Consider the following 19326-nt stretch of genomic DNA (forward strand, 5'->3'; position numbering starts at 1 on the left):
ATGTTATTTTGTCCTAACTATACCGTCCCCATTTTATTTTCAGTCGTGCCGTCCCTTGTTGAATACATGTACGTTAGCAGAGCTATTAGCTAACGTCTGGAGCTGTCCCCGGAAATGGCCCCGTTTTTAACTGTGTTTTAATCACACTACGTAGACTATATAAGGTGTTAAAACACCTGAAATCGGATTTTACATGGCCAGAAAGACTGGACAGCAGAGCATACAGGTGTTGTGCCGAAAACTGATTGTCCGCCGAAAAGCGATTGCCCTCCGCGGGAGCGTACGCAGCAAGTTAAAGTTGTATCGCCTAGTCTCTACGACTCCAGCTGCTTTTTGACATAACGTGCAAATAAACATCACTTTATGACCGTGGTAATAGCAAAGGTTTGTCTTTGTGATACTTTAACATTTCTTTTTACTGAATAATCACATTTGTAGCCAAATAAGTGTTTGCAGTTTATAGGTAACCAGGCATGACATTTACGTGATTTTAGGCAATAATAGAAGCCTGATGCTGCCGATGGAATATGTGTTTGGTAGGCCTATGTCTAATATCCTTGTTTATATTTGGAAAACGGAATGTAACCTATAATCAACATGACTTACTGCTGAGTTATATATAAAATAAACATGATCTCTTTTGCAATTATCCTTACATTATTTAACTGACTGTGTACCAATAAATCCAGTCCATTTTACCTGTTGAAATACCTTTAAATGGCCAAAACAACACATAAAATGCAGTATTCTACTTGCAAGAAAGTGATTGCTGCATCTACTTACTGACAGAAAGGTTATTTCAGTATTTCTATTACTTGATTATATTCATGAGGGTTATATTTGACAGATTATAACTCACCTAGTGCTTTTTACCTCTTAAAATACCTTTAAATGGCCAAAACAACACATAAAATACAGTTCTCTACTTGCCAGAAAGTGATTGCAGCCTCTATTGACTGAAAGGTAGTTTCTGTCTAAAAATGACCTGATTTCATTCAGAAGAGTTATATTTGACAGACTGTAAAACTGAAATTGTCCCCCCTTTTTAATTTCATATAATACATAATGTATTTTTTAATGACATACTGACCACCAATCCAAAAATGTCCCCGGTTTTCATTTCAGAAATCTGGTCACCTTATACAATGACACAACTCCCGGTTTTGCTAGTGGGGGCCATTAGCGGTCCCTAGCCCGCAGTTTGGGAACCGCTGTCCCGGAGTGGCCGACCTCCGCTCGCCGGCTCTCTGCCTCCGACTCCGCCTCTCTCGGCACCAAACACACGAGACTGCGACCGACCCCAGCCTGCCTGCCGCCACGACGAAACCCCTTCCAGCTCTGCTTGTGTACTTTCCCACTGTTACTTCTGTCCCAACGCGAACCCACCTGTCTCACGCCCAGTGCACCGCTAATTTTGCCGGAAGAAATAAAAGAGGCCACATTGAAAAGTAGCTGTATCGGATAAGTTTTTCTTCTTTGCCCCCCTCAGTTTTTGGCCCCGCGGCGGGGCAAGATAGCAAGGGTCAGGCCGGGGGAAAAGGAGACCGTATGATGTGGATCTGGTACCTTCTGCTTGGTTCGGGGTCAGGCTCAAGAACTGTTGGTAAGTTTTTTATAGCACACGAAAACTAATGTTGTTGTCACGGCGCCGACAAGCTTCAGTGTACGGGTGGGTTAGAGGAGGGGGGGTGCAATGTAAAATCTTTTGAAGTGCTCGCTGTGCGGCAGAGTATTTTTATTTTTTTTGCTTCGACGAGTTTGCTGAAACTTACTGGCGCAGCCTCTATGAAAAGAAGCTACCCGACTTTCCATTTCCATCGACTGAACGGTTTTTTTTGTCTGGAAAATGGGAGTTTTAGCAGCCGGGGCAGCGGTTTCACAATTGTTTGTGCACATCGAATGCATTGCACTGGGTGCATGTCCCCTTCACTTCTGAGTGAGAATATTTTTGCTACAGACACCCTCCGTGTAATATCCATCTACTGTGTGTTTTACTGAGATAGGGTTATAGGCTCCTCCGGGTTATGTTGTGACCGACAGGTTGTTGACAGGGCAGTGTTGACAAGTCAATCTGTTCTCCAGCCCCGCCATGACAGCTGGGGCCCTGTGGAGGACACTTGTGCAGGAGTTTATACATAGGACAGCCAGTTGGCACTTTACGCCTTTTAACCATGCAGCTTTTAGAGCTGATATTCCAATGAGTGACATCAAAGTCTCTGGTGACATCTATCCACTGGTCATTACAGTGTGGTGAAAAGTGTCCATTTCAGTGATGGTCTGCAGTGAATTCATAATGTGAAACAGGTCTGTGGTAATCAGTGATTCAAAGGCAAACTGCCTCAAAGAAGCCTATGTATGATCATGATGATAAGGTAAGGGACTATATAATTAATGGAGAAAAGAAAATGTGTTGATCTTTTACACTTAAAGTAACTACCTGCACATGCTTTATCAAAAATGATCTCAGGCTCAGCATGAGTGAACTCTGCTGCTCTGCAAATCAAGTTTAGGTGAGTTGGAATTCCTCCTGATGATACCCATTTAATATTGATGTACATGCATGTGGGGTAAACTTTAAAATACGTAATCCTCCTACATGGGGAAAGTTAGTTTATCAATTAGATACCAAGTGTAAACATTTAAGAGTTACTTTTCCTGTCTTTAATGGGGCATTTTATGGAGTGTAATCAAAAACTTGATGCCACTTTTTTTCTCACAATGGTTTGAGCAAGAACTTATAGTCACAACATATTGAGTGCATCCAATGCACTAAACTGGTATTTCAGGTGCATTAAATTGGTGTTTCAAAAAAAAACAACCACTGAGATGCTTTCTGTACTTTAGGTGTTTGTGGAAGACATTTTTACATGCCACAGTAGGAAAAGAGCAGGTATAACAATAAAGTTAATGATGGCTGAATTCCATATAGCTGCTTAGGTTTCAGAGTCCTGGTATTTTGCATGCCGGTTCACTTGTTACACTGTCCTGGTATTACAGGGACACTTGAATACAACAGAGCCATCGTTAATATTATTGGTAACACCTGTGCTTTTCCTACTATGAGTCAATGTGTCTGCTGTTAGAAAGGCCCAGTGCTGCAGTTTTAGTTTGAGGATATGCTTAAAAAGACATTTGTACTCCGCGTAAATAAAAACCTTTAAAATTGAACACTTTTTTTTGAACACTGGAAATATATACTTAGTTAATGTGTATTAGTTGTGGAACAGAGATTTAGTGTGGGCTGCCAAACCCCACCCTAGTTTGCTCTGTTGGAGCAAAGGAGCCTATACACGTGATTGATCTACTCCAGAATATTACTGTGGTTTGTTGTCCAATGTGTTGTCAGCTTTGAATAAACAAATTGTGCTTTATGCACCAAATGTTCGGCCACCGAAATTAATCGTCCAAAAAAAGCACTTTTGGTGTTCGACCTAATATGTAAGAAGACCGAATAAATTTTACAGAACAATTACGTTGACATGTCGGCAGTGTGGAAGCATTTTAAAGTGTCACTGTCGTTTGCAGACACTGTTCTGCTGAATTGTCTCCTAGCACATCCACTCCATCTGTGGCTGACTTCTTAGAACAAACGGTGTGACCCGCTTTGAGTGTTTCTGTCACTCGTTTCTGAGAAGGCTATTAAGCTAGCCGCACCTAAATTTGGAGTGCACATGTATTCAAGCCTTTATGGTAAAGCCACTGAAACTGACTAGTGCGAGCTGACAGGCAGGTTAGCGACTATAGGGCCTGTGTCCACCAAGGCGTTGTTTTCTCACGCCAGCATCTTTTTACACTCCATTGCAAAGGGAGCGCTGCATTTTTACAAGCTTGTAAAAACGCCAGCAGCGTGACGAGGCACTGAGCGTGCACTCGTCACTGTCACTTTTTACCCAGCCGTCCAATCACAGTGCAGTAGGGGCGGGACAAACACCACACCGTAGCAACGGTCACTATCCTGGAACCGGGCTTTGTCCAGCCTCAGCTCTTGGTCCAAACGGTGTTTCCTCGGCCACAAAAGGGCCAGAGCAAGTACTCTACTCTGTGTTGACATTTTTTACATCCAGTGAAGTTAGGTAGAACTACTTGCAACATCACTTTCACGGATTTTATGTATCATAGCAACCAAAGCAGTCGGAAAAAACGCCCGCTAGCGGTTCGTGCTGGGTGTTTTCAGAAGAGCAGCTTTGGTGGACACGGGCCCATATCCTGTCATTTTCTCTCTTTACAAAGACAAGTGTTGCAGTATGAGAGTCCTACCTGAAGAGAGGCTATGAAGTCTTCATGTTGCGCGATACGAGAACCACATATAACATTACTTATCAAATTGGGTCGGACTTGATGAATTTAGCGCAAGGGTACTCATGTGACAACATCCGGTTTTCAAAATAAGGTGTCTATACAGGATGGAAATAAGATTAATTGGATTATATTCACAGAAAGTATAAAACATATTACATGTGTACATTAAAAGTAAATAGACATGTAATTTACTTTACCGGATGCTCTTGGGCCTCGAACCCACCCACCATACTCTCTCCAGATCCTGTGAGAAACCCTGAGTAAAAAGCACATTTTGACTGTTTAATTTATGCAATGATAAAAAAAAATTGGCAAAATAAATGGAAAAAATGTGAATGTACTTGTTTGGTATTTGGTAAATTCTGAGTTTGAGACTCGGACTCGAATCCGACTTAAGTCGCACACGCAGTGACTTCAGACTCGACTTGAGGCTCGTCCTCAAAAGACTTCAGACTCGAGTCGGACTCGAGGTGTGGGACTCGTGAAAGATGTTTATTTTTAGGAAACGTCTGATGAGCTTGCTCCTCTCCCACCATTACATATAACCTGCCTACGGAATATGTAGTATAAGCTGCGCGTGCGCGGCCACATGCGAGAGGACAACAATCACCGGAAGCTGCTATGCCATTCATCATAAACTTTGGCTTTAAAACTTCATACAACTGGAACCAAACAAAGAAGCGCTGAACGCAAAATAGGTTAGTAACCTGAGGTTAATAAACATGTTTAGCTCAGCATTGGCCATCTAACGTTAGCTTGCTTCTTGCTTTAGCTATGACCTATGGGAGGTTAGGTCCAACTGTCATTCGTTATGAAAAGATGAATGAGCGTTTATTTACTTGCCAAACTTGTTGTGGTCGATTAACATAAGTAGCAGTTAATAAGCTGTCATTGATTGCATTGCACATTACGTGGTTGTGCTCTTTAAGTGAAAAACAGGTTACAGGTTCATTGTTGATCATGTAACGTTACAGTTTTATTTAGTTAACATTACACTGGTTTGAGAGTTTGGTGTTGTGTTGACTTTCAGGAATTTAAGCTGTTAGTGATTGTATTGCACATTACATGGTTGTGCTCTGTAAGTTAAAAACAGGCTACAGGTTTATTGTTGATCATGCAACGTTACAGTTTTATTTAGTTAACGTTACACTGGGTTTAAGAGTCTGCGGGGTGTGTTGACTTACAGTATTTAAAAAGCTGTCATCAATTGCAGACGCATTGTATCCTACATTAGGCTGACATGGTTGTGCTCTGTAAGTGAAAAACAGGTTACAGCTTTGACCATATAACGTTACAATTTTATTTAGTTAATGTTACACTGGGTTTAAGAGTCTGGGGTGGGTGTTGATTTACAGAAGTTAATAAGCTGTCATTAATTGCATTGTACATTACATGGTTGTGCTCTGTAAGTAAAAAACAGGTTACAGTTACAGAATTCATTATAGCCATGCACTTTTATAAGCAGCCTGGATTGAACATAGCTGGTGATACAACATTCGTTATAACCACGTGAGACTTGAGACTTGACTTGGACTCTAGCTCAGATGCTCAGATACTCAGAGACTTTGATGTCACTCATTGGAATATCAGCTCTAAAAGCTGCATGGTTAAAAGGCGTAAAGTGCCAACTGGCTGTCCTATGTATAAGTTAGAATAGAGCATAGATATTATCAGCCAGCTTTGTCCTTTGACAGGACATTGATATTGGCTAATATTGTAGCTAACACTATGAGCTAATAATATTAGGTCTAAATTGGGTGTTCAGTTCACAGTATTTTGCATTTAATTTGAAATCTTCATATCAAAATCTATTTGGGTCTTGGCTGGGCAATACCTGTTAAAATGATAATATTTGAAGATATGGGAACATTGCACTGCACTAAAAATAATAAGACTAATACTTTGTGCACAAGCTTCGGTGTTCTCTAAATATTTTGCTACCTACACATAATTGCAGCTGTGAATGAATAAACAGATAATGTGAGTGCAGATCATTTCCTGCACACATTTTACTATGCAATAACTAAGATGAAGTGTCCGAATGGTGACCAAGCGCTACAAAAGTGACACGTGGGATCTATGGATGACAACGCAGTAAACGTTGGGCTAAACAAATAGGCTAATGGAATATAAAGTGATCCTTGCAAATTCTGTCTTTACACCAGAGAATGGCTGTGATATTAAACACGATGTTTAACATACTGGCCCAAGTTAACTTCAAGTAAAATGGCATTCACAGTTTAGCCTATACAAAATATTGGTCATTTGCCACATATATCTGACTAGGTTGCGCTGCCCACTTTCTAATTTCCCCTCTTTTAGAACTTCATATCTTTTGGTTGAAGACGTTGTAGATAATTTGCCATGGCACTGGACTGGACTCGCTCCTAGCCTTGCAGCCTTGCAGTCGGCCTCAAAGCTACATGAGATAAATCAGTGCTATTATGTAATATGAGATTTAGCCACACGACCCAATGACAGTGGAATGTTGCAATACAGTTACAAACAAGGCAAGCCTATTGCACTGCGGTGTGCAGCCTGAAAATATATTTAAGCTGGTCTGCTCGGGCCACACACCGGGGGTAATTGATATAAATAAATTGACATACAATAAATGATGAATTAGCTTTGCATCAGATATTTCCCCCTGCACCCGAGGATGATTATTTCTTGTTAAGGATCAGCATTGTCATATAATGCATGGCAACTTTATAGCACCCAGGGCTGCCTATCCTGTAACACATAATTTGCCACACCCATTCTGCTACATTCTTGATGTTGTTTAGACATAATTTTTAGTTGATATATTTCAGATCATTGCTCCCTGCAAGCCCTCAGCTATTCTTGTTCTTGTCTGTCACTTTCTGCTCTTACTGGATGTGTGCGTATGAATACGTAGTGGCAATGAGAATCTTTCCCCTTTATTTATATGCACGACTAAAATGCAGGAGGAGGTTTGAACTTTCATATGTTTAAGCTTTAAAATGACTTGTTCATTTTTTATTAACACCCTCTTATGACTATTTTCTACCATTCATCTAGAACGAAAAGCTCACAGAGCTCTGAAAGCACATGTCTTGCTTCAGTGAGGAATTTTGGAGGAAACCGTGATGCTTTACATGTTGCTGTTATGCTCACCGAGGGGAACAGTTCAGTTTCAATTCACCTGCCTACCCAACACAGCTGCACAGTATAATCTGCAAAATGACTATCAAAGCTAATCTCTGAGTGTCTCGTGAGTGAAAAAGACCGTACCATGCACACTCCTGCCTCTAAAATGGCTCAGTTAGCCGACTGACATAGCCATACTTAAGCATCTCCTCAATCAACATAAATGTGCGCTCCATTACCTGCTCTGTGTTACCAGTTCACACACACACACACACACAGGCCAAGTGGTGGGATATTTTCATTCATAACCAAAGACAGACTATTCGGGTCATTCCTCCCACTAAACAGGGAGACAGAATCACACTGTCTCCTGCTTATTGTGCTTTGTGTTTCGGCACTGTGGCTTCCCAGAGACAGGCCAGTTGGCCCAATAAACCACTGTGTGTCTGTGCTTATCTTTGCGTGTCTTTGGAACAGGAAATAGAGAGAGAAAGAGTTGTTGTGTTTTTGCGCTGGCTGACATGGTTGATATGCTTCCAGCCATAGTCACACAGAGAAGGCCTGGGATTAAGGAGGGCCAGTGAGGCTTTAGTTCCCAGAGTTGTTAAACAAAGCCACATGACTGGAGTCACATTTCAGACCTTGCAGCTTTAATTACTGCAAGCACATATTGTGTGGATTCTGTTTCATCATTTATCAGTCAAACGGAAGTACACATGTATGTATGTATGTTTTATGGCTACGACAAATGAAGCACATTTGTATGTGGCAGGATCTTTGACCATTAGGTATAAATCACATTGTATTTCTTTCCTCGTGGGACGCAGGTTCCATGTCCATTTGCTTTGAGCATCTTTGATCTGTAATGATGCAAAATTTTTCATGAACCCTGGGATATATGGATTAGAGGAGACAAAGAGAAACAAAGAGGAGTAAAATGTACTGAAAAAAGTTAGAAGACAGCTCATTATATATTGATTTTGGATTGATCTGAACTAATTTGCCATGCAGTGGTGCAGAAGCTTGTGTTAATCATTGATGGTTGCCTTATATTGATCCACCATGTCCTTGGATGCCAAGATCAAACATCAGCCTTGGAGAAATCTGCTTATTTACTGAAGAGAGTTATTTGTTTTTAAGAGCAATACCGATCTCAAGTTTTGAGGATTTTAAAATCTGAGATTCTGATATATCGATACTCGTTGCACGATATTCATATATTTCCTTCTTTTCAGAAACACATAACATAAAGGTTATCCCTAACATTTGTTTTGTGAAGTTATGAGACCTCACCAAGATAACATCACATATGCACTTTAAAGTCAGCTTATTGCTGTGTTTTTCTTTTTTGTGAATTTGTGGTGTTGCCTTCACTGGAGTTGCAGAGTGCCCTCTTATGGACAAACTATGTATTTACAACACTCATAAAGCGATCAAAGGATCTGTCTTCGTCTCTGTCTTCGTCTCTGTCTTCGTCTCTGTCTTCGTCTCTGTCTTCGTCACTCTGTTTCTTTTTTAATTGTCATTTATCAAGTGTTATAAACGCAGATACGGATTGATCTGCAATTAGCTTATATCAGCCAGTAATATCTGCATGCCAATTTATCAGTCGTGCTCTAGTTTTGAGAATACTAGCCATTGGATTCTGTCGACTTATGTACTCTTGCTTTTCACCTTGTGTTTACTCAGTACTGTACAGGAGTTTAAATATACAAATGTTATATTATTAGAGAATGGAGTGCAAATATAAGGTTGTATGTACATAGAATGAACAGAAACTATACATTTCGTTAAGTATGTATGTTGAGTATAACAATGTATACAAAGTTGGATATATGTGCAGTAACATTATTAAACAGTTGAGGGGATCAGTCTGTGCAAACATAGGACATTAAAGTACTGTGAGAAGTGCAGTATGAATGTAAAGGTTCAATTAGATTTAATGTGTGGAGTTCAGCAGGGTCACAGCCTCAGGGAAGAAGCTTTTCCTGAGCCTGCTGGTGCGTGAGCTTAGGTTCCTGTAACGCTTGCTGGATGGGAAGAAAGTGAAAAGTCCACGATTAGGGTGGGAGGCATCTTTGATGATGTTTTTTTTGTGAGATCTGTTTCTATGGTGGGTAACTGGTGTGCCGGTGATCCGTTGGGCAGTTTTCACCACCCGCAGTAGTGTTTTACAGTCTGATGCGTAGCAGTTGCCATACCACACTGAGATGCAGTCTGTGAGTATGCTCTCAGTGGTACAGCGGTAGAAGTCAACAGGATCCATGGACACAGGGGAACTTTTTTTTAAGGCTCGATAGGGTGACCAGGGTGGAGGAGTTTAGGGACCAGATGAGATCATCAGAAATGAGGAAGCAAAGGACCTTGAAGCTTGACACACTCTACTACAGCTCTATAGCTGTAGATGGGGGGGGGGGGGGTATACTGGAGACAACCATGGTGGTGCTAGATATTGATTTTAACTGTCTACAGTGCCAGACCTGAAGGGTAACTTGAGATGTACTGACAAGTTTGTTTTAAAGTAAAGCCCAAGTAGTTTTTAAGACTGCTGTACTCTCTCAGTGTATTTTGCAACACATACAGATGTGCACATACACACATTTCACACACACTGTTTGAGAGAGCACAGCAGAGAGAGGACAGCCAGTGGACTGTTGTAAAGGAAGAAAATGGTCAACTCTCCACCCCACTGTTTTCAGTTTTACAGGAGAAAAGGTGGATGAACTTAAAAGCCCCATTCTTTTTCCAGAAGTCATACCCCTCTTATCAACTGAAACAGCCTCTCTCTCCATAATTGATATCCCATTGTTTTATGGTTTAGAATAATGCTTTAGGGTAGAGATTCACTGTACACAGTGAGATAGGTGGAGCTGCAGCATCTCATTCAGTCTCTTTGCAAAGCAGCAAGGAATGACCAGGCAGAGCAGAAGGAAGCATTTAAATGAACTGTGACTGAAAGGGCTGGAGAATCGCAATGATAACCAATCACATCTGACTTTTCTCGTGTATTTCATGTAAATTAAGTGAATTTACTGCTGAAATAAGATGCGGTTTCAGATGTAGTTTCTGCACTGATCCGTTTTATTTGTGAATATAAACTGCAGCAACAATGGAGGTAAGCAGTAAACTGCATGACTGATCTGCCCACAAGTGAAGGTTTGTGGGATGTATCATCAGCCTGACAGCCTCGCCATGTTGGTGTCTTCAGTGTCCTCATGGTGTATGTCCTCACCATATTATGTGCATCACCAACATTTTGTTTCAATACAAATTAAATGTCAATAACTTATAACTGTATATTCTTTCAAATGCTTAAAAAATATTGAAGAGGGTTATAAGGTGCGGGCAGACTGTGGCCGCTGGATCCACTGAAAGACAGTGTACGATGAACGTGATAGCTAATCGCCACGCCCATTCTTCTTTATTGTTGTTAAAATATCACAATGGATAAAAGTTGTTATTTGTGCACCCTGGGGGAAGTTAAGCTTTTTAATATACTCAGATTCTACCTATATAATTAAGCTAATTGAACACTTAATTGTTCAATTTGTTGTTTTACTTTATAGTTGGAGGAAGGTTGTTATGCAGGTCCTAGAACAAGACTCTCACAGTGGACTGTAATTACACAGTCTTGCTAGCTGATGAAGTTGGATTGATGTTAATATTTCTAATTAAAACAGTTGTCTACAGTCGTTTTATCTGACTGGAGCTGAGCTGTCAGCAGCTAGCTGGATTGCTGTCTGTCTATTTTTGAGTCTTGTCCAATATTTTGAGCCTTTAGAAATGTTTGACCTTGACGTTGTTGATCTGTTGTGATGTAGAAAAGTAGACTTTGGAGGATCTGAATTTTGCAATGGGATAGAGTTATGGATTCTGTGTTCTGTAGCCCTGGCCAATCACCTTGGTTTCCCCACTTTTATGGTCATCCACGGTGCCCCCTCTGAGGGGAGAATGACCCGCTGTATGTGTCCCCTGTGTTGCTTTGCCTGCTGTCAGACAGGGAACGGACCCTGGCAGGCTGACAGCTGGCTCCCCTGCTGTCCCCTGTGATCAGCAGTCATTTGCTGTACTGTCTCACAGCCACTGTGGCATCCAGTGTGGACACTGACAGGCTATTTTGGACTGAAATTCCAGCATCCCTCTGTCAAACCAAACAAACGGTACCTTAAAGGTCAACAAAAACCCAGGGAGAAACACAGGAAACATCAGGGCAGCTGATCCCCTGTTTGTTTGTCGACCTGGGTGAAAATATACGTGGTGTGGGTGTGGTTTTATTCATTTGGATCTTCAAATGGCTTTGATTTGTCCCTTGAGAGACGATTATGGCCTTGAAAATGGACTCAACGTGTTCTACTCAACTCAAAGAAGCACTAAGCAAACATTAAGACCACTCAATTTATCATTTGGTGAGGCAAAATAAAGGATCTCTCATGTTTTCAGTCTAAATCAGCTACAAAGGATAATGTGTCCATTAAGGGAATAGGGGGATTGGTCTTTGATGACTGTTTAAAAGGAGATGCTGCTGAAATCACAATTACAATTACACTTATATTGTATTTTTTATCATGTTTATTTTAGGGCTGGAATATTAATTAAATAAAATAAAAATAATAAAAAATAATCGAAACCAAAATTCAGAACGTCTAACCGACGTTATTTCCCCATGTTGGTTATTTTGGTTATTTAATCCTGGTAATATTGTGTGATCATGTAGGCTACTTTCCCCTTGAAACACTGCATGTGTCGTCATGTGCCCCGTGCAGTCCTGCTCAGCCATCAGACCGGAGTCTGAAGCACAGGGAAATGGTGGCTAGCTCTAACCGCCTTCACTTTCCAGCAGTTGTGGAAACAACCGACAGACTTTTAATAACGGACACACTGTGACCTACACTGTACATTTACTGCCAGACTGACAACTTATTACTTGCTCGCTTTCAGTCACTTTCTGCCACTCGCTCTCCCTCATTTGCTAGTCCACTCACTTGCTATGCAAACCCATTGCGCTGCAGTTCAAAGACCTAACTCCGCTGCTCTTATAACAGCACCTGTCATGTAGATGTCCTTTGATGAATGAGGAGAGGAAGCTAGCTGCGTGATTTACTGTGCTCACACAGTGTGCATTTGTTCTGCACGTTATTGTTTATATCAAATATTACAATTAAGTGAAATTTTAGTAGCAGCGGTCATAATTCAGGAACCATGTCTCTGTATTGTGCACGTCAACATTACCTTATTAATTAACATTTGGATAATGGAATGGAAAATTAAATAAACCCAACTTTAATAGTTGAGCATATTTACAGTAGGCTACAAACCTCAGTGAACTATGAGGGCAAAAAAACAACAAAAAACAACAATCAAAAACAAAATAATCGTTCAATAATTGGAATCAAGGTACAATCAATTAATCGGGATTTTGATTTTAGGTAAAATCGTCCAGCCCTACTTTATTTCCATTGATGCCCAGTCCTTCTTTGTCTGCATCGGGAGATTGTATATATCAGCTCCCAAATACCTGTGGTGATGATTATGCTGCACAAAAACATTGGTGTGGACATAACCTTTAGCCTCATGCATAATTGTTTTGTAATTTTGATACAGCTCTGGCAGTCTCATCATTCCAGTGAGTGGCCCAGCTTCATCCACCAGCTTTGGATGCTGTAATTAGATGCAATTTTCCAAATGTCTCTTCATAAGTAAAAGGTTATTTTGGCTAGACACGGTCTTTTGATTGCAATCACACACCCATTTGTTTTACTCGTTTCTCTTTTTTTGTGTGCCAAGTGCAATCACGTAAGCATTCAATGTCCTGTGTGCTAAATATGCCAAATGCTCTCAAAAGTGTTGTAGGTGAAACCTGCTTAAGAATCACAGCGTTGCTAATGTATTTATCTGCAGGATTAGATTCATCTTTAGGATTATAGAGACCTTTAGTGAAACAGTTTTCTCCTTCTATTACACATTGCAGTGATTTAGGATTGCTCAATAGGTCAGAGGCGAACTCTAACGCCGAGACTGATGCGAGAAGTCATTTGCTGAAGTGAAACTCATAATTATAACTGAGGTGCCGTAGAGTGTGAAATTTCAGTGGTTTGCACAGACTGCACTGAGTTTTCTTTCCCCCTCTGAACACATTATAGCTGTATGTGTTATTGATAGTAATCTGACAGATTCTTTGCCATGTGTGGACATCGCATGCCGTATTTGTGCCACAGAGACTTTTACATGCCATTATGTGTCTTGTTTCAAGAACCTTATTCTGAGAGCACAAGTATTTGGTCAGGCATGATGGAAGAGAGTAGAAGACAGCTAAAACCCCAGTTACTCTGTATCCACCCCTATCCAAAAGCGAAAAGTACAAGGGAGAAACGTGACCCGTCCTTCTTTTCGCGCCGGATTGACATTTTGTTGACAGCGCCAATGGAACTCTCTTCACCAATTATTGCGCGCTCACTCACACGGACACACGTTTGATTTAGCAGCCTCTCAGGTGAAATTCCAATCTAGGGACTTAAAAGCTATTATGTACCTGAGGCTACTTCTCCAGGCGAGTGCATAAATGAACAAATAAGATCAATCTCAATACGGCTGACTTGAAATAATTGCCTGTTTGTCACTATTAATTTCAGGGCTTTGACTTAGGACCCCTTGATATTGATATTGAATTTCCCATTATGACATACTTGAAAACCTGCTCATTAAATGGATCTGAATCCAAAGAATTAGTCTCTGTGTTAAATGGATGATAAAAGGGTCGAGGCAGGCAGGGATAATTTCCCTGTCTGTTTAAAGAATGAGAGGTGAAGTGAAGATGAAGCTGGGGGAGACATGACTCCACCTATGTCATGTCCCAAACATGGCTTAACCCCTTTAGCTGTCAGCAGCTTGTTTCAAGTGCGCACGCTCTTTGATTCTCTATGCTCGTTCTCTTTCTTATCGAGTAGAGATCATTTGAGTCAGAGTATATGTGTGTTTGTGTGTGTATAAGGTGCAATGTCTATGCGCAGTATGTACAAAGGGTAATCCTCTCTTGGACAGGGACCATGGGAAGCGAGGCACTCATCTACACAGGAACTAATCACCTGATCCCGCCCGCTGTTTACAGAGGCAGTCTCGCCAGCCAAAATCAAACGCAAAGCCCATGTTAATTGCCTTAATGCTGCTTCCCTGTCAACCATGGCTTGGCAGCAGCCACACGATGAATTCTTTTCACTTGTTCAATGAATACCAAAGACAAAAGGCGGTTCTTGGCCCCCAGGATTAGAAGCCAGAAACCCATTTTTATCCTCTGATATTTTGAACTGGGGAGAGCAGAAGAGAGGCATGGGAGGGAAAATGAAAGTGGAGGTGTGTTCGTTGTGGAGTGGGAGAGAGGGCAGGAAGTTCAGGCCAGGCTTAGGTCATTATTGGGCCACAGCCATTAGTCTTGCCAGGGTCTGGTGTGTCAGAGATGGTAATTGAGTCTGTCTCAGTACAGCCTGCTCTAATGAGAAACTGCAGGGCTAAGATTTGACTAATTTCTTTTATGCCCAGGACGACATGTCAGCCTGGCCGTTCTGTGCCTAATGACTCCAGATACTTAATGAAGAATTGGAGGGATTTTCAAAGACTTGGATGGAGCTTTGTATTAATATACTTAAAAGGTTAGTGCACTCTGGAGACTTGTGTAATGACAGTCCAAGACTTTTGATGTCCTGACGGTGACTGCCATTAATCAAAAGCGGCGTGCAAAGTTATTTGTTTTAATTCCTGTATGTGCTGATTAATTATACTAAAACGAAAATGCCAAATTGCACATATAATATTTAATATTAATGCACAGATAATGGCATGTCCATCACTCCATTAGTCCAACATTGAACAGGTCATCTTCCTGATGAAGTTTCCAAAGTGACATCCAAAAATGATAAATGTGCATCGGCTGGGAAAAGTGTGCAAAAAAACTGATATGCTCACTTAATGACCACATGCTTTTGTAGATGCCTTGACCTGCTTACGTTGTTCACGCAGCCCCCGATAGATTTTAAAAAATCTTCCACAGAAACCAGTCAAGCTGGTAAACATCGTATTTCACCCTCATGTGATTCTCATCTCCACCGTGTCCGCCATGGGTCAGGAGTTCATCTGTCCTGAGGGAACGGCGCAGCAGCTGATTATGATGAATTATGATAGATTCCTCCTTGACTGACCTCTGCAGCCAATCACACATTCTTCACTGCACTTGCAGGCAGACACACACACACACACACACACACACACACACACACACACACATTTATGGAAACAGACAAGTGTAAACACACAAATACAAGTTACACACAAAAGTTACACAAAACTGTGCACACTGCGCAGTTTTGTGTGATATGGTCACACACGCGTATGCATAACCACATCTTACATCATAAGACCTTGAAGTGTTGCTTGTAACTGACCCTTTTGCAGGTTAGTTCAGATCAGTACCAGTGTGGGTCTTGAACCAAACCCAATTAACTCACCTCAAACTCGCATGAAAGCAAATAAACCCTCCTAAAACCAAACCCAAACAAGCATTGCTTTCAGAGGGGGCCATTTGTTATCATTTGGTTTGGTGTCTTTACCGGTGCCGTGCAGAGCACTTTGAGTGTCTTTGTAAGACCAGCCACCTCCGCCTCCACACAACCACCACCCCTCATTCCATTAGCACAGATGGTAGCTGCGGTGAAGAGAAATGAGGTGGATGGCGCTAATCGCTGGTGCAGATGAACGTGCATCAATCATTGATGCACGTTCATTCACCTGGTCAACAAGCCACTAAAGCACTGCTTTTTGCATTATCTCCTGCTTTGCAAAGGAGCAAAGGCCACCAGAAACAATAGCAAGTGGAAGAATGTCAGAGTAGATGGTGATATTGTCCCAGGGGAAGCCATAGAGGTGTCACGGTACTGCAGCTCGGGGCGTGAGTTTGCATGTGACATGGAGCAGCAGGAGCACAGATGTGATGCAGAGAGGAGGAAATTGTCAGCTTCCATAACATGAACCCTATGAGCGTAAGAAGCTTTATCTCGACGCAGTGTGAGAGTGCTTTTTAGCCATTAGCATGATAACTTAGAAGTCTGGGGCTCTGCGTGAGTGAATATAACAGAATTACGGGTCGGAGTAATGCAGCCGATCACTCAGAGGGGAGGTGAAGCCAGATGATGCAGGCTCACCAGCGAAGATGAATTAAGTGGCAACCAGGAGACACGAGGGGGGCCATCGACACTGTGATGTTGAGATAGATTTAGGTGAACAAATGCTGCGTGCGCACCTGCTAAAGTACACGCAGTGAAACACATGAATGCACAGAAAAACACACAAATTAACATCTCCCACACGTCCACACAGCAGAGAGAGAGAAAAGCTTCTCAGGGAGTATCAGAAAGTGAGAAATCCCCATGCTGTGAACTCATTGCCCTGACTGTAATCACCAGTTGGAAAACAATTGGTCACCTAGTACTCTTGTGACCTTTCTCATCACCGTTCATGTCTTTTCCTGTCACGCTGCGTCTCTGTCTAAGTTGGCCTTTTACAGATAGCACATAGACTGGAATCTTATTGGATTGACCTTTAGTTACAACATCAGCTGCCATGGTGAGAACTATTCAGGCACCCTCTACCTTTTAAACTAAGGCCCTCCATTTGACTTATTACGATTGTGACTCATTACCATTCGGATGAGTAGATATTATATTATAGAGAAAAAAAGAGACAGATGTAGTGAAAACGACAGGGGCCACGGGCACTCTTCCCTCATCTGCATTCTGTTGAAATAAATAATTTCCATTGTAGTGCCCTCATTCCCCCTTTACCCCCCCATCTCCTTATTGTAATGTCTCTGTCTCCCATCCCTTTGTTCCTTCTCCCACTCACCTTGTGCTCTCTCTTTCTGTCCCTTTATCGCTGTCTTTTGCCCTGGTGTTTTTGGCAGCTATAGTTCATTCCCACTGCTTTTCAACCCCTGCAGTGACTCGATGGCCTGGCTACACAATTAGGAGCTCATTACTTGCTAATACACAGACTAGAAGACAGACAAAGGCAGTCTGTGCCTTTTTGTTCAGCGCTCCCCGCTTCCATCATTTTAGCTCTCTCTCTCTCTCTCTCTCTCTCTCCCCAGGCACTGTTTGAGTAAATGGGTGCTACTTCTCTTCCTCCTCTCTCGCTCCTCTCATCGTACCCTCTGCTACAGTACATCTTCGTCACCATGCATAATGAGCCTGTCTGTGCTAAGAAGAATTAATAGTTCAATTTCTATCATCTTAAGCAATGTTTTTATGAAATTAAATGTACTTAATTCATATGACATTTAAGTATCTGGCTCAAGCGGGAAGTTTCCGGTCTGAGACGTGAATCCAATGCGAAAGTCCCATATACCTGCATTCTATTGAACGGCCAGCAGGGGGCGACTCTTCTGGTTGCAAAAAGAAGTCTGGTTCCATTAGAAAAAATGCTAAAATGACCCTACTTCTCAGCTGATTTATTAGCTCTGTAAAAACTTCCCTAATGAGTTTATGGTCTCAGTCGCTAGTTTCATGTCTTCTTCAATACAACATGATGTTCATTTAGTAAATTATGGTCCCATTTAGAGGAAAATAGACCATAAAACAGAGTATGCTTCAGGGCAGGACTATCTATGATTGACAAGACGTTACCATGGCGACCTGTCAATCAGGCTAGAGTTAACCAGCTGTGTTGAAAAAGCGTATTAAGAGTTGGCTGTTCACTTTCTCTGGTAAGTACATTTAGTTTTAAGACTGTTGTTCGCTAGATAAAGTTATCAGCCCTATTAAAATGACAGTTAAGGTGAATTACAGATGCACCTAGCTAAGCAAGCTAGCTAGCTTCCACACGCGGCCGTTAGCTCCACCATCTCGTCCAAATATGGTCATGTCCGGTGCCGCTGGTTGCTAAAACGGAACATGGCGGTGCCCTACCGGCCAAACTTGAGGCTTCAAAACGGCAGTACCCAAACCAACAGGTGACGTTACGATGACTATGCCCACTTCTTATATACAGTCTATGATCTGGCTCATTTAGCGTCTACAAACCTTAACTGCTTTATAAATGCTGTTTACCATATGTAAGGAAAGTATTTTTTGGGTTTGATTCATTTGTTTGCAGAAATATTTCTTCTATCATGTTCAGAGCTTAGTGACTTGTGACTAGATGCAAACTAAAAAACTCACAGGTGTAATATAAGGTCAGAACTGGCAGCTTCCCTCTGTGCCACTGTCTGCATCTCTCACTGCATCTGCATCTGCGTCGGCGTCGGCTGGCTCTGCGGAAATGCCAGTTTGCTCAGTAAGGGGTCTGCGGCGTAGTGGTGGATGAAGGGTGTGTGCTGTTTACCGGTGTGTTCTGTGACACTCGACTGCGTGATGAAAGAGACACAGAGGAGTGTTGACATTTAAGTTTTGTGCCGTGATGGGCGAATGTGGGGATTCAGAATTAATGGGATAGTCGTGTTGACAGGAGAAGCTTCGTCCTTGGGATTGATGAGGAATTCAAGCCCATGAAAAGATATTTGTCTGGCTGGCGTTGTGCATACGTCTCTGTGATCATACTATGTGTGCATTCTCATGTCTATTTTTGTATGTCTGTGTGTCAAGCAAGACTTCTTTTTGTCTGTATTTGATGTGAGAAGCTTGCCCACAGTGCCATTTTCTATATCTTAATTTAGTCATCGTTTTCCTCCTTATCCTTCCTCCTCCCTATCTCCTCAGCTCCTCCTCTCAGTGAAGGTAATCCCAAGGTGATGTTAATAGGCTGGGATGCTGTTGAAAATGCCACTGTCATCTCTTAGAGGATTAGATGGACTATTGCTTCTCTAAAGCTCAAGCCAAGTGGTTAAAAGAAAACTGCAACAAAACAACTTTTCTGAAAGTGCCTTGTGTCGTTTGT

General features: G+C 41.7%; 1 protein-coding gene and 1 long non-coding RNA gene across 5 annotated transcripts in view; one reads left to right on the plus strand and one right to left on the minus strand.

The window, feature by feature from the left end:
- ldlrad3 (low density lipoprotein receptor class A domain containing 3) overlaps positions 1-19326 on the plus strand; it is a 92050-nt gene that overhangs the window by 1382 nt on the left and 71342 nt on the right. Inside the window, exon 2 of one of the 4 annotated variants that reach the window (XM_046037861.1) lies at positions 1490-1603. In XM_046037861.1, coding sequence (XP_045893817.1) covers positions 1549-1603 — 55 coding nt within the window. In that variant the 5' untranslated portion in view covers positions 1490-1548. Of the gene's footprint in view, positions 1-1202; positions 1604-18087; positions 18158-18281; positions 18404-19326 lie in introns of those variants that run through there. The other 3 variants (XM_046037862.1, XM_046037863.1, XM_046037864.1) reach the window with 3 other exon arrangements.
- LOC123962005 lies at positions 15196-18803 on the minus strand. Its single transcript, XR_006822824.1, has 2 exons — positions 18612-18803; positions 15196-15630 (listed from the first exon to the last, which is right to left on the minus strand). It is a non-coding gene; the product is annotated as an uncharacterized LOC123962005 (long non-coding RNA).

This window comes from Micropterus dolomieu, linkage group LG22, assembly GCF_021292245.1.
Source record: "Micropterus dolomieu isolate WLL.071019.BEF.003 ecotype Adirondacks linkage group LG22, ASM2129224v1, whole genome shotgun sequence".
NCBI classification, from domain to species: Eukaryota; Metazoa; Chordata; class Actinopteri; order Centrarchiformes; family Centrarchidae; genus Micropterus; species Micropterus dolomieu.